We start from the raw sequence: 16,299 nt of genomic DNA on the forward strand, positions 1-16,299 counted from the left end.
AGGCACCACTTGTTCTTCCCAATATGGAACCGGGACCCTTCGCAGATAGTCCGGATCCTGCCGACTACGCCACATGTAACGGGGTGCCAGGGGTGCCTCGGGGGTTGTAGTCGTGGCCCCATTTTCTGTCAGGCTTACCCCCGGCTCCGCCGTCACTATTGGGACAGGAGATTGCTTGGTGGGGCAGAGTGTGGTGATACAGAGAACGCTGTCAGACGTATAAAGATTTTGCAGACGAAGATCAGTTGAATCAGAAGGCACGTTTATTGCACACATCTTCACAACAGTGGCAGTAAGCTGATAGCGTCGTTCCACAACTCCTGACGGGGGACACCTCTTCTTTTCGTCTCCTCTCGTGGGGATGTGCCCGGCTACTCTACTTCACCTGGGCTCCCACTCCGGCTACTGCAGACCTGACCCACTCAAACCTGTTTCACCATAGAGGACACTTTCTCTTTCTCTGTTCTTCGTACGCTGTTCACCTAGCTCCCACACCCTGCCCCCACTGCTCCTTCTCTCCTGTCCCGGACTCGACTGCCTCAAACTCTCACTGCTCTCTCTACCACGCACTCTCCCTCCCCCTTCTACTGCCGGCTCCTCCTTTCTCCTACCCTGTTTCTATGGGGACAGCCGTCCCACCCGGCCACTAGGGGAACCCACCTATACAGTGCAAACACAATAAAACATAAACATCAACATAAACAGCTTTGTCTACCCCAGCGGGGGTATCTTCCGGGGGGAAAACTGTGCCTCCTTGTAAGGGGTCCGTCCACCCCTTACAAGTGTATGCCTATTGATATTCTTGGCATACGCATAGGATTGCTGTAGGACCCGTTTTGGGTATACTCGGTCTAGGAACCTACCAAACAGATCCGACGCTTGTATCCTAAAATCTAACTCCCTAGAGCAGTTTCTGTGCAGTGTGCGCGATGGGGAACTTTGATAAGTCCCGTGCTTGATTCACTGCGCCGGCGTGGACTTTAGGACATCATGCCCCCTTTTTATCATGTGACAGCAGCTTATGCAGTGGTGGCTGTGGCATTAGCAGGGATCTCACGCATGCGTGATGAGTCTGTGTGTATATTCTTTATGTCCCTGGTGTGTTTCCGTATCGCGCCTGCGCACTGGTAACGCTATATCGCGCATGCGCACCTGCGATATGGTAACGCTCTCTGCATAATTGATTGAATGGTCTGCAGCTGATGTGGTGACTGCGGGCTATTTAAATGCTTTACGGACATGCAGCTCCATGACGCTCCTGAGGACGGTGGTGGATTTTTATCAGTACAGGATCTTTCTGTGCCACTACTGATCTGGATAAATAAATGCACCATGGATCTGCATGTCTGACATCTTCCTTTTTGGCAAGTAGTTGTTACCATCTTTCTTCTCTGTTAACTATATCCACGTGTTTGGTGTTAATTTTCTGTGAACTGTGCTTATCCATATCTGTCTGAATTCTGATAGACTGCACTTACTTTTTATAGCCTGCTGATAGACCACATATGTCTGTGGGGAAACGCGTCGAGGTGGAGACTGATTCCAACTGTTTATGATGGTCGGCAGTTCATCCTATTGTTAGTGGGACTGGATATCATACGCCTTGTAACCTATTTGGATTCATCTGGATTGCATTATCTAAGTGATCTTTATATTAATGTTCTGCCTGAAGAATACTTACAGTCCCAAAGTTAAGTCTGACCTTATGGTGTGATTCCCTTTGTTCCTCTGTGTGAACCTGTATTCTATATGTATCTGAATTGTATCAATTTGTCCGGTATATTTATGTAAACCCTGTCCTTGATATTCAAGGCCAGGGGTGACCAATAACTCCTGAGACAAATTGATGTTCTGTTATTTTTACTAAATGGTGTGGTATCAAATTTTATATTTAATAAATTTATAAATTACTTGGGAATAATTTGTTTGTTCATACGATTATAATATTCCCTAGACTAAAGGGGGCTTTACACGGTAGCGATATCGCTAGCAATTTCTAGCGATATCGAGCCTGTAAGTACCCGCCCCGTCGCGCATGCGATTGTTTGTGATCGCTGCCGTAGCGAACATTATCGCTACGGCAGCGTCACACGTACTTACCTGGTCGGCGGCGGCGAAGTGGCTGCCGAACAATCCCTCCTTCAAGGGGGAGGGACGTTCGGCATCACAGCGACGTCTCCGCAACGTCACTAAGTGGCCGGCCAATCAAAGCGGAGGGGCGGAGATGAGCAGGACGTAACATCCCGCCCACCTCCTTCCTTCTGCATTGGGGCCAGCGGCAGGTAAGGAGACATTCCTCACTCCTGCGGTGTCACACATAGCAATGTGTGCTGCCGCATGAGCGATGAACAACATGGATAAACAACCCTTACCGATTTTTGAGTTTGGGACGACCTCTCCATGGTGAACGATTTTCACCATTTTTGAGGTCGCTTAAGGTCGCTGGTCAGTGTCACACGCTGCGATATCGTTAATGACGCCGGATGTGCGTCACTAACAACGTGACCCCGACGATAAAACATTAACGATATCGTAGCGTGTAAAGCCCCCTTTAGAGTCTTCTATGATATATATGATGTGTCAGAACAAACCTGCTGCACTACTCCAGAGTAAATGTCTGATGGAGTTCGGTCTCCCAAGCTCCGCAAAAGGGTTGAAGCGCCTTTGAGTCTGAGGGTCACAGTAGTTTGTATCTGAAATGATGTGCTGAGTACCAGAGGAGGTTGAGAACATTGACTCAAATGGGCTTATAGACCTTGAGAGCATAATAGAACTGTCAATTGACAGTAGATAACAGGGCTGTGGAGTCGGTAAACCAAACCTTGACTCCGACTCCGACACCTCAACTTCCCTGATTCTGACTCCAACTCTGATTCCTTCATACAATTGAAACCAGAAGTTTACATCCACTATCTATAAAGACACATCTGCAGGTTTTTCTCACGATCTGACATGAAATCAGAATAAACCTTTCCCATTTTAGGTCAATTAGAAACTAAAATTATTTATATTTGCCAAATGCCAGAATAATGAGAGAGAGAATGTTTTAAGGCATTTTTATTACTTTCTGCAAAGTCAAAAGTTTATATACATTTTATTAGTATTTGGTACCATTGTCCTTACCCTGTATGACTTAAGGAAAATGTTTTGGATATCCTTCCACAAGCTTCTTACAATAGTTGGTAGAAATTTGGGCTGATTCCTCCTGACAGAACTGGTGTATCTGAGCCATGTTTGTAGGTCACCTTGCTTGCACCGGCCTTTTCAGCTTTGCCCATACATTTTCAGTAGGATTGAGATCAGGGTTTTGTGATGGCCACTCCAAAACATTGACTTTGCTATCCTTAAGCCACCTTGTAACCAGTTTAACAGTATGCTTTGGGTCACTGTCCATTTGGAAGACACATTTCTGCCCAAGCTTTAAGTTCCTGGCTAATGTCTTGATATATTGCTTCAGTATTGCCACATAATCTTCTTTCCTCATAATGCCATCTATTTTGTGAAGTGCAACAGTCCCTCCTGCAGCAAAACAAGCCAACAACATGATGATCTACCAGTTTTATTATAAAGTCAGCTTGACCTTGGCTCGGGGCATACACATTAATTATAGTAAAGATTTGGCTTCAAATGGACCACAAGAGAATTAAATATCTGACTTCAATGTCAATCGTGCAATCCATTATTTGATGTGAGAGAGATTTGTGGATTGCGATAGATACTCCCATAAGCGGGTTTTACATGCTACAATATATCTAACGATATGTCGGTGGAGTCACGTTGTAAGTGACGCACATCCGGCATCGTTATTGATATTGTAGTGTGTGAAACCTATGTGCGATTGCGATTGAACGAATAAACGTTGATCGCACGCACGTCGTTCAAAACCTAAAAATTGAATGTCGGGTTGTTCAATGTTCCCGAGGCAGCACACATCGCAGTGTGTGACACCCCGGGAACGATTAACTGCAGCTTACCTGCGTCCCGCGGCTCCCGCCGGCTATGCGGAAGGAAGGAGGTGGGCGGGATATTTACGTCCCGCTCATCTCTGCCCCTCCGCTTCTATTGGCCGGCTGCCGTGTGACGTCGCTGTGATGCCGAACGTCCCTCCCACTCCAGGAAGGTAATGTTCGCCGCCCTCAGCGAGGTCGTATGGAGGGGTAAGTACGTGTGACGGCAAATAATCGTTTGTGCGACACGGGCAACAAATTGAACGTGCCGCACATACGATGTGGGCGGGTCACATCGCATACGATATCGTATGCTTAATTGTAAGGTGTAAAGCAGGCTTTAAAATGGGATCTGTGCACTTTTTTCAGGGGTGCTGATCCCTCTCTTGCATTGTAGGAGGCAATGACCATGTCCACCATTGGTGTCCTGTGGAGGGTGATTCAGAAAATAGTGTAGGGTTTCGTCCAGGTGTTGTGGTTCAAAAAAAGACAAAAGGGAGAGATTAGGGGAAGAGAAAACATAAATGAAAACAGTACAAGTATGAGCAGAGGGACAGACTCTGTAAAGGTAACTTGTGGAATAAAGTAACAATTAAGAACCATGTACGCCTTCCAGAGACATATCAGAGGCTCTCGTCCTATATAAAGCAAGGTCAGACATGGTAAAGAGGATCCCCAAAAGGGTTACTATATACTATTGATCGTAATCACCGGCATCCTGGTGCTCAGAGTGGTAATTCACAAGTGGTGAGTACAGTAAATGAAGTAGAGTCCCGCTATAACAGAAAAATCTATTCAGTTTAAAGCATAAACATAGTAAAACTAAACAACTTGATAAACATTTCATAGGTTGAAAACGGTAGAGACGACTACTTCCTATTGGGCTTTAAGGGGGCTTTACACGCTACGATATCGTTCATGTTTTATCGTCGGGGTCACGTCGTTAGTGACGCACATCCGGCGTCATTAACGATATCGCAGCGTGTGACACTTATGTGCGACCTAAAACGATCGAAAAAGCGGCCAAAATCGTTTGCCGCGGAGAGGTCGTCCTAAAACAAAAAATCGTTTATCTCTCATTAGCGATGTAGTTCCTCGTTCCTGCGGCAGCACACATCGCTATGTGTGACACCGCAGGAGCGAGGAACATCTCCTTACCTGCCTCCATCGGCAATTCGGAAGGAGAAGGTGGGCGGGATGTTTACGTCCCGCTCATCTCCGCCCCTCCGCTTCTATTGGCCGCCTGTCATGTGACGTCACTGTGACGCCGCACATCCCGCCCCCTTAGAAAGGAGGTGGGTCGCCGGCCAGAGCGACGTCGCAGGGCAGGTAAGCCGTGATGGGGAGCGCGATTTTGTGCGCGACGGGCAGCGATATGCCCGTGTCCCACAAACGATGGGAGCGGGTACGCACACTAGCGATATCGGTATCGATATCGCTACCATGTAAAGCCTCCTTTAGTGTTATATCTTGGTCCCCGGGAGTTTTGCTGTGGGCATCTTCCATTAACTCACCTTCCCTCTCTTGGGAGAAAACTTGTGCTGGATGGAGCTGTGGAATTGGTAAGCCAAACCTCTGACTCCAACTCCGACTCCTCAATTTCCCTGATACCATGACTCCGACTCCCTCATACAGTTGAAACCAGAAGTTTCCATCCGCTCTCTATAAAGACACATATGCTGGTTTTTCTCATTATCTGGCATGAAATCAGAATAAACCTTTCCCGTTTTAGGTCAATTAAGAACCAAAATTATCTATATTTGCCAAAAGCCAGAATAATGAGAGAGAATGTTTTAAGACATTTTTATTACTTTCTGTAAAGACAAATGTTTACATACATTTCATTAGTATTTTGTACCATTGCCCTTACACTGTATAACTTGGGTTAAACATTTTGAATCTCCTTCCACAAGCTTCTCACAATAGTTGGTAGAAATTTAGTCCCATTCCTCCTGACAGAACTGGTGTAACTGAACCATGTTTGTAGGTCGCCTTGCTCACACTGGCCTTTTCAGCTTTGCCCATAACTTTTAAATAGGATTGAGATAATATATAATATTTATTCACGTATATACCGTGTTTCCCCGAAAGTAGGACCCCCCCGAAAGTAAGGCAGGGTGGGGGTTTCGGGGGGGTCCGCCAATGTAGGGCACCCCCCGATTGTAAGGCAAGGTAGCGGGGGGGCCCGGGGAATGTAAGGCCGCCTATGGGTGGTGGTCGCGGCGTAATGTAAGGCCGCATATGGGTGGGGTCACTGGGGACAGTATGGCCGCATATGGGTGGGGTCCCTGGGGAAAGTACAGGAACTTACCGCTGCCGCTGTTCCCTCGCTCCATCAACGCCCTTCCTGCTCGATGCTGATTGGCCGATCAGCCTGTTCGTCACAGGCTCCCTGCTGGCCATCAGCTCGAGCTGTGATTGGCCAGTCAGCCGGCTCGCAGCTGATTGGCCGAATCAGCCGCGACGTCACCGCCTGCAGGCTCGCTCCGATTGGTCCAGCGTCCCCGGCATCCGAATCGTCAGCCCGGCACCGCAGAGGAGATCGAAACAGAAGGAAAGTAACGGTAAGTTCCGAAACTCTCTCTCTCTGTGTGTGTGTGTGTGTGTACGGTATGTGTACGGTATGTGTATGGGTGCCGTATGGGGCTGTATGTGTCAGTGTGTGTGTGTGTACGGTACCGGTACGATATGTGTGTGGGTGCCGTGTGGGGCTGTACCGGTACCGTATGTGTCAGTGTGTGTGGTGGCAGAGTGGGGGGCAGAACCACTATATGGGGAGGCTGCAGGGGGGAGGATGGGGTGGATGCCGGACTCTCAAACAATGGGGAGGCTGCAGGGGGGAGGATGGGGTGGATGCCGGACTGTGAAACAATGGGTAGGCTGCAGGGGATGTTGTTGAAAATTGTTTTTTTTTTCCAATGTAAGGCCTCCCCCGAAAGTAAGGCAGGGTGGGACTTTTGGGGGTAAAATTAATGTAAGACAGGGCCTTACTTTCGGGGAAACACGTAGTGCTATTAATTCCATAGTGCTTTCCATACATCAGCAATCAGGATCTTGTGATGGCCGTTCCAAAACATTGACTTTGTTATCCTTAAGCCACTTTATAACCAGTTTAGCAGTATGCTTCACAGTTGGTAAGGTGTTCTTAGGCTTCTTAGTTTCTCCCTTTTTCCTCCAAATGTAACGATGGTCATTATGGCCAAACAGTTGAATTTTAGTTTCATCAGACCACAGGTCATGTCTCCAAAAATTAAGATTTGTGTTCCTGTGTGCATTTGCACACATTAATCTGTCTTTTTTATATTTCTTTTGGTGTATTGGCTTCTTCCTGGCAGAGTGGCCTTTCAGCCCATGCTGATACAGTACTCTTTCACCATGGTTAATGACATAATCTTACCAGCTTCCGCCACTATCTTCTCAAGGTCTTTTGCTTTTGTTCTTGGGTTGATATTGTGATGGGGGTGTACAACAGAGCAAAGGATGGACGAGGCCGAGGGACGATCCAACAGGTTTATTAACAGGAATACAAGAACAGCACACGATAAGTCCACGTAAAACAGATTCGGGGGCCCTTCCCGACAATCCTCGGACCGGATAACAAAGCAATCGTCCTTACAGTAGTCCAAAGAGTTCCACACAATCCCACGGGCCGCCACACAGGCCTAGCTCCGTCCGTGTCCACAGCCACCCAGGCTGGGGCTCCTGCTCTCTTCAAGTTTCAGCTCACTCTGAAGTTACAAAAAGGGAAATGCATTGTCTGTGCTCCTTGACCAGCCCACCATGTTCAGGGGGTGGGGGTCACACATCCTATCATCAATGGTTTGGTCCATCACAGGGCTCCAATATGTCTGCCAGCCACAGTAGATGAAGGGATCCCCTGCTGTGCAGAACAATGACTATTCCTTCACTGGCCAATGCAATTACAGATTAGATACACAACTCTGGAAAGAAGAGGACAGGCTATTTACATAATCACATTAGATGCCAAGACTACAATTGTATGAGAGAGACACATTGAGACCAGTAGCTTCCCCAAGGAAATACATGAATTACAACTAATACAACCAGGGAAATATACATATCATGACATAGTATCACAGCATATACAGGGAGAGGGTAAATTACATCTTCACAATCCCTCCCCCTCCCAACTTGTGTACGTACTAGGGACCTCTACAGGTCACTGGTTAAGTACACACAGGCATAGCGTTACTTACATGTGGCTTCATGCAGCCACGAATTGGCATCGTAGCTCTCCCACATCATTGCCCAGGAGAACAGCTGCAGGCAGACCACCCATCACCCCAACCACACATCGCCTGACCCCAAAACCAAAGTTCAGATCCACAGTGGCTGTGGGAATAGTCCTCCATTGTCCACCAGCCAGTTCAATGACAATCCCAGGTCCTCTATGGATTGCCTCAGGCCGAACCACTCGGGGATCAGCCAGTGTGAGGAAAGCACCCGAGTCACAAAATCCAACAAGTCTCTGTCCATCCAGCACAACCTCCTGCAAGTGCTTACCTCGATGAGCAGAAGTCGTCATAACTGCGGGTCGCACCCCGTAAACTCCTGGTGGTGCAACATGGGGGGCTGAGTCACTAGGCCAGTCCTCACATAACGGTGCCACATCTTCCTCCATGGCACTGGGCTGTAAATAATTAACAATCCGATTGGGTGCAGGATCAGTCCTCATTTGAACAGCTGGGCAGGAGACTTGCCGATGCTCTGGCTGTCCACATTGATAGCATCTGAGCTGGGTCTCCCTCCATCCAAGGCGTCCTCTTGGGTAAGGGGTAGGGGAACTTGGAGGCCGGCTCCCACCTGAAGGTGCTGTAGGGGTTTGAGGATGATTCCTCCATGGCCTGGCTGGGCATGAGGCCTGCAAATGCCCGGGATGCCTACAAACATAACACCTGCGCTCTGTTACTTCCTCTCCCCGGCGTATTCCAGAAAGTGCAGTAGAAGCAACTGGAGGCACATTAACACGGGTATCAACATGTGGTGGCTTAGAGGAACGGGGAACAATGGGGACAGAATAACTGGGGGCATCCGGTGTTGTGGAGCTGTTAGGCGTCTCTCCATCCTCCAACAGAACCCTCCACTGAGGCTTGATGGTGAGAGCCTCATCAGCGAGAGCAGCAGCTTCCTCCACTGTCGCTGGTTTTCTCTCACGCACCCATTCCCGGATCTCAGCGGGGCACTGGGCAAAGAATTGTTCTTTTAGGATGACCTGCAGGAAGGTCTCCCAAGATAAGGCCTCCTCTGCCTCCAGCCAGCGATTACATATTTGTTTGAGTCTATGAGCATATATCTTAAAAGACACTTCCCCATCACAGGCTAAAGCACGGAACTGAGTCCTGTAAGTGTCTGGGGTCACAGCATAATGTTTTAGAATAGTCTGTTTAATCTCCGCATACTCACAGTTCCACCGAGGGTCCATAGCTCTATAGGCTTCAGCAGCTCCCCCCTCTAGGAGCCCAACCAGATGCCGGACACACTCCCTGTCCGGGACTTCCATTAATCGACACTGATGCTCAAAGTCCTGGAAGAAGCCCTCAATGTCGCCTGCAGCCTCATTAAACGGCTTAAAGTCTTTGCGGGACACCCTGCGAAGTTCCCTCATGATGGGTGCTGGGGTTACAGTCTGTCTGGAACCTCTCGCGGCTTCCACAGCGAGCTCCTTATCCAGCAGTGCCATCTCCTCCATCCTGCGCTCCTTCTCTTTAGCTCCACGCATGGCCTCCCTCTTATCTTCTATGGTGGTCTCCTCTCCCAGCAAGGCCATCTCCTCCTCGTACCACACAACCCACTGACTTTTTTGGGTATTTACCTCCGGCTGCCGTCTTTCTTCCGTTTGCTGTGAGGATCCTTCCTCCACGTCATTTTGCGAGCAGACTCCTTCTAGCGCCTCAATCAGCTGCTCCTTGGAGAGTCCTTTGAAACGAACTCCTACTTCACGGGCCTTTGATTGCAGGCTCCCCAAAGTCCAGGTCTTGTACTCTGCAGTGCTGGTTCCTGATGTTGAGCCATTGTCCTCCATTCCTTCTGCTCTGATCCCACCGCTGCCACCAGTTTGTGACGGGGGTGTACAACAGAGCAAAGGATGGACGAGGCCGAGGGACGATCCAACAGGTTTATTAACAGGAATACAAGAACAGCACACGATAAGTCCACGTAAAACAGATTCGGGGGCCCTTCCCGACAATCCTCGGACCGGATAACAAAGCAATCGTCCTTACAGTAGTCCAAAGAGTTCCACACAATCCCACGGGCCGCCACACAGGCCTAGCTCCGTCCGTGTCCACAGCCACCCAGGCTGGGGCTCCTGCTCTCTTCAAGTTTCAGCTCACTCTGAAGTTACAAAAAGGGAAATGCATTGTCTGTGCTCCTTGACCAGCCCACCATGTTCAGGGGGTGGGGGTCACACATCCTATCATCAATGGTTTGGTCCATCACAGGGCTCTGATATGTCTGCCAGCCACAGTAGATGAAGGGATCCCCTGCTGTGCAGAACAATGACTATTCCTTCACTGGCCAATGCAATTACAGATTAGATACACAACTCTGGAAAGAGGACAGGCTATTTACATAATCACATTAGATGCCAAGACTACAGTTGTATGAGAGAGACACATTGAGACCAGTAGCTTCCCCAAGGAAATACATGAATTACAACTAATACAACCAGGGAAATATACATATCATGACATAGTATCACAGCATATACAGTGAGAGGGTAAATTACATCTTCACAATCTGCACATGTCTGACCAAAACACGTTCATCTCTGAAACACAGAACCAGTCTCCTTCCTGAGCAGAATGATGGCTAGACATTATCATCTTGTTTGTACTTACATATAATTGTTTGTACTGATGAATGAGGCACCTTTTAGGTATCTGGAAATTGCACCCAAGTATGCACTAGACTTGTGCAAATCCACAATTCTCTTCCTGAGATCTTGGCTGATTTCTTTTGACTTCCCCATGATGCTACACATAGAAGCATTGTGTTTCAGGTGTGCATTAAAATACATCCATAAGTGTGTCTCTAATTAACTCAGATGTTGCCAATAAATCTATCAGAAGCTTCCAAAGACATGACATCATCATGTGGGCTGTCCCATATTGTGTACAGGCATAATACTCTAAGTGTTTGTAAACTTTTGACTTTGCAGAAAGTAATAAAAATAGTTTAAAACATTCCCTCTCTTTCTCATTACTCTGGCATTTGGGAAATATAAATAATTTTGGTTCCTAACTGACCTAAAATGGGAAAGGTTTACTCTGATTCCATGTCAGAGTGAGAAAACCATGCAGATGTGTCTTTATAGTTAGTGGATGTAAACTTCTGATTTCAACTGTACATAACTGGTGGAGGAAGGTTGAACTAGATGGACCTAGGTCTTTTTTCAACCTTAGTAACTATGTAACTCATGTTTGTGATAAATTTACTGTAGTAAAATGGTAACATCACTACTTATATCATATACCTAAAGTACAGCACAGATTGATCTAAACTTAAAGCCTAGATTCTTTGATGAGAAATAGAATAGACATTTATAGGACATTTCTTAACTTTCTGTAATACTATTGTATGTACTGAGGATTTCGATTGCGTTAGGGCAATGACAACCAGAGACGGGTTCTTGGTGCAAAGACGTTTTATAATATGTAACCACAATATTTACACAGAACAGAATATACACAGTAGAACATAAAGACAGAAAATACCTGCCAGGTTAGGAGCAAAGGGGAATTCCCGGGACCGCGCACCGGACTCCCCCAGGGAGACCACCAGGAGCGAACCCCTATACAGGGGCTGTCTGGCAATCACCCCAGAAGGCCTAAATGCACAGCAGCCGGGACACGAAAGGGCAACAGGTATAGTCCAAAAATGTCCGTACGTGATGTGAGTCCTAGGGTGGATATGAAACGGAAGGGACCGGGCAGAAGTGCCGACCAGAGACGGCAGACAGAGTCCGAGCACAGCTTGATGAGACAGGTGAAGTCCAGAGCTGGTGTCGGGTGGTTCAACAGGATCCAAACAGCAATCAGGAGATGAGAGCAGCAGGGCAGGAGTACACAGGAAGCAGTATACTCAGGCAACTAGACTAGGCTTAGGGGCGGGCTTTTAAACAGATGAACAGGAAGTAGGGCAACAGAACAGAAAACTCCATGTTAATAAAGGGCAAGATCCTTCAGAAGAAAACTGGAAATCCCGGAACTCTGACACTTTCTCAGATTCTTATGAAAAAATATTCAGCACATTCTGCATTGAACCGCTGTACCCAATTTATTATATATATTAGGAGTCAGTCCATTTTATACCGACTCCACCAAAATGGACACCAACTCTGACTCCACAACCCTGGCTGGATCGAGTTGTGACAAGGACCATGGGGGGTCTTCACCTTCCTTTCGCGTCTTGCATATAAGGTATCCTGTGGAACCATTGTGGTAAGGAGATCTTTGGCAGGCCAAGACTGGAGAGGAATACTAGTAAGTCCTCTGCAGAACATAGCATACGAGTCTGTGTCCCTCTCCGGACTGACAGCCAAAACGGGAACCCCCCGAAAGAGAATCCCTTTGTCTCGCAGGATGTCCAAAAGGGTTTTGACTGCTGAGCGTAGTGCCAGCATGTGGCGTGAAAAATCTGGCACTATCTTTGACATATTTTTTTACAATCTCCCCATAGAAGTCTGTAGTGAAAGACAAACAAACCCGCACAGTTCAATAGTGTTTTTAATTGTAAAGTGGTCAGGAGGTTTCATGAAATCATATCCACTTTACTTAGTTAAATGCAACAGATTTGTTGTACAAAACAGCGTACTTTGTTCCTATGCTAACATCCCCCCACACACAGTATAATGTTCCCACAGTACCGCCATCCACCCACACACAGTATAATGTTCCACAGTACTGACATCCCCCCACATATAGTATAATGTTCCTACATTAACGCCATCTCCCAACACACGGTATAATGTTCCCACAGTACCACCATCTCCCCACACACAATATAATGTTCGCACAGTACTGGCTTCCCCCCACAAACAGTACAATGTTTTTACATTATCGCCATCCCCCCACACATAGTATAATGTTCCCACAGTACCGCCATCCCCCCCCACAAAGTATAATGTTACCACATTACTGCCATCCCCCACACACAGTATAATGTTCCCATAGTACTGCCATTGCCCTCACTCATTATGTTAATGTCCCCACACTATGGTACCATCCACACCACTGGCTATAAAGTAAATCCTTACTTATCCCCATTCTGGATTTAGATACAGATGAACCTGGCATATAACACCGACCTCCTGGATCAGTTTCCCAAGTCTGGAAATCTGTGATGATTGGCAGGTGCTATAGATGAATGAGGAGCTTTTTTTTCTTTCCTTTCTTTTTCAAATAGTATAACAGATGATTTTTTTCAGTTACCTAAAATACAGTATATGCAAGATGTCTTCTCTCTTTATCAAGAACGGAGAATGTTCTCTTTTATTTCTTGGTGAAAATGAAAAACCTTTTTAGACTTTTTTTAGAAGTCCTCATTTCGTGCGATCATACAACAACCAAGCCTTTAATTGCTCAGGTGAAACACTGGACTACTGTAGTGTAGAGTATTATCCTTCCCTATCCACAGAATACTAAAGGCCCCATACACCTGAAATAACTGTTGGCTGAAAGATCATTCATCTGACGTCTATCTCACCCGACTGCGCATATACACAACTGTTCTACTTGGTAGGGATTTCCTGTGGTTTCTATGAGACAGTAGTTGGCAGACTTTAACGGAGGATTATCTGCAGGGAGAACAAATGAATCATGATCTGAATTTCAGCATGCTAGTTCCTTTTTTATCTGACATCATCTGTCTTGAGACCCTATGCATGTTATATAGTAGACCAATTCTTACTGAAATGAGAAGTGTCAGGAAACTTTAGTCTGTATGGCAGCCTTAAAGGTAAACAGAATGTTGGAAAATATTTAAAATTAACACATCTGAAACTGACCCAGCCGGTTCCTGTACAGACTGGAGATTCAGACTCCGTGGTCCCTAGTGTTTCCTTCGTGGACTGGAATAGCCCTAACCCCAGACTAATCTATGGCAATTCAGACCTATGATGACTGAATGGCCATTGAGTGCTTCATGTTCATCCTAAGGAACTGGAGGGCAGAACAGAGTATAATATACGTACAGAAATGAAGGAGTGCTGAGATAGAAAGGGTTCCCACATTGAGTTAAAACAAACCGCAAAATAACAATTTGTAACGCCCTATGCCTAAGTAGAAGCATAAGATAGGTGCATGGTGAAAAGCAAAGTGAAATAAATCTCTAGCTGGTCTGTCTGACTGGCATAAACATCGGCAGTATGGCTGAACATTCCACATAGAATATCACCTGCAGGAAATATCTACAGAGGGAAGGTATTTATAGCAGCACCCAAAAGGTGACTGGACAGATGAATAAGTAAATGAAAACAGCTGTTAACCTAAAAGACTAAAGCAAGGATAACAGATAATAAACACCCAAAGTAAAGGTGTATCTGCTGTTGCTCAGTGTACAGAGAAGCCGAACACAAAGCACAGACTCTCAAGAGTTCGAACCCCAACACGTGACATGTTGCTTGGGGCTCCCACCAGTCTCTGTATTTCCAGGTCAGCCCCAAAGAACTTGTGATTCCTATGGCCAATCAGTTGCTAAAACAGTGACCAACATAGCCAGTGATTGGGAGCATGGAGGAGATGTCTTAGTCAGCAATTCAAGTTGTGTTCCAATCTGTATGAGACAAGAGAGAATATATAATCTACACATTCTCTCCTGATGTGTTCCTCTTTGTTGTCTTTACTAATTGTGTTATTACACGGGATTCTTTATGATGTTATATCATCATCTTTTCCCCATTCAGGTCCCTGCAATATTGGGTCCTTTCATTGGAGATCTATATAAGACAATATTTCTTAAAGGATGGATACGGACAGGGACAAGATGGTGGAGAGGATATTACACCTCACCCTAGAGATCCTCTTCCGGCTTACTGGAGAGGTGAGAGATTCTGATGACGTCACATTACACCATTCTTATCTATGGGAATAACAGATGGACAGAACTGGAGAGGTGAGGACTCTGGAAATGTCTGTAGTGAGATTTATTACTGTGTCTCTCCATAACCAGGATTACACAGTAGTGAAGAAGACCTCTAGTGAGCGCTGTCAGGCCTCTGTGTCTGAGGGATGGGGAAGACCCCTGAGCCCAATCACGGGGCCTTCACCTCACCCACCGATACCTGAGGACATCAATGACCAGAAGATCCTAGAACTCACCTACAAGATGATTGAGCTGCTGACTGGAGAGGTGACACTGCTGGGAAAGCTGGGATATTATACAGTAACACTATGAAAGGATCGGGGGGGTGACGGTATCATTGTATGTGTCAGGTTCCTATAAGATGTCAGGATGTCACTGTATATTTCTCCATGGAAGAATGGGAGTATTTAGAAGGACATAAAGATCTGTACAAGGACGTCATGATGGAGGTTCCCCAGCCCCTCACATCACCAGGTAATAGACAGGACTAAATACACACGGCCTATAATTATTTGTATGCAAGGAATAAATTCAATCCCTGTATGTGTCTCCTCCAGTTCTATCCAGTAAGAGGACAACACCAGAGAGATGTCCCCGTCCTCTTCTCCCACAGAACTGTAAACAAGAAGATCCCGATGTTCCTCAGGATCATCAGGTAGATGGAGAGAAGGTGACATGGAATCTCCCTATGATATGTAGACGGCTGTGAAGGTCTTGTGCTAAGTCTTGTTTTATCCTCCAGTATTATATGTGTTATACTTGTGTAATGAGAGCGGTGGAGATGGCAGGATTAGAGCTGATCATAGATGTGACTTCTCCATCTGTCTGTGACTTTTACAATATTTGTTTCAGGGTGAAGATCTGACCCATATTAATACTACAGAGAAATATGTGAGGGGTGATGAGTGGTGTAAAGAGGAGACTCCTACATATGGCTACCCAGGTGAGTAATAACCACTAAGTACAGAGAAGTCAGATTCTTCTCTCTTCTCTGCCCGGGTGCTGATGCCCTGCTTATGTGTGGTTTCTGCTGTTCTGGCACCTCTGGGGCTCTACCAATGTGATATGACTCTATTCCAACTTTATCTGCACTCCAATATTGCTCTCCTTCCATTCTGAGCTTTTCACTCTGCCTCAAAAGTTGTTCTGAATTTCATGTAGGGTATTGGTGAACTCAGGAGAAGTTGTACAACAAACTATGCTGTCCATTTTTTTCTTATTAACCCATATAAAAATTAGAACCTTGGGG

At 46.3% G+C, this 16,299-nt stretch overlaps 1 protein-coding gene across 1 annotated transcript in view; it reads left to right on the forward strand.

Annotated features, from left to right (window-relative positions):
- Positions 1-16,299, forward strand: part of LOC142312245 (uncharacterized) — a 202,970-nt gene that overhangs the window by 34,704 nt on the left and 151,967 nt on the right. Inside the window, exons 2-6 of the mRNA XM_075351168.1 lie at positions 14,872-15,008; positions 15,138-15,317; positions 15,401-15,524; positions 15,608-15,705; positions 15,903-15,993. Of these exons, the coding sequence (XP_075207283.1) occupies positions 14,931-15,008; positions 15,138-15,317; positions 15,401-15,524; positions 15,608-15,705; positions 15,903-15,993 (571 nt within the window). The 5' untranslated portion in view covers positions 14,872-14,930. The remainder of the gene's footprint in view (positions 1-14,871; positions 15,009-15,137; positions 15,318-15,400; positions 15,525-15,607; positions 15,706-15,902; positions 15,994-16,299) is intronic.

Source organism: Anomaloglossus baeobatrachus, chromosome 5 (genome assembly GCF_048569485.1).
Source record: "Anomaloglossus baeobatrachus isolate aAnoBae1 chromosome 5, aAnoBae1.hap1, whole genome shotgun sequence".
NCBI classification, from domain to species: domain Eukaryota; kingdom Metazoa; phylum Chordata; class Amphibia; order Anura; family Aromobatidae; genus Anomaloglossus; species Anomaloglossus baeobatrachus.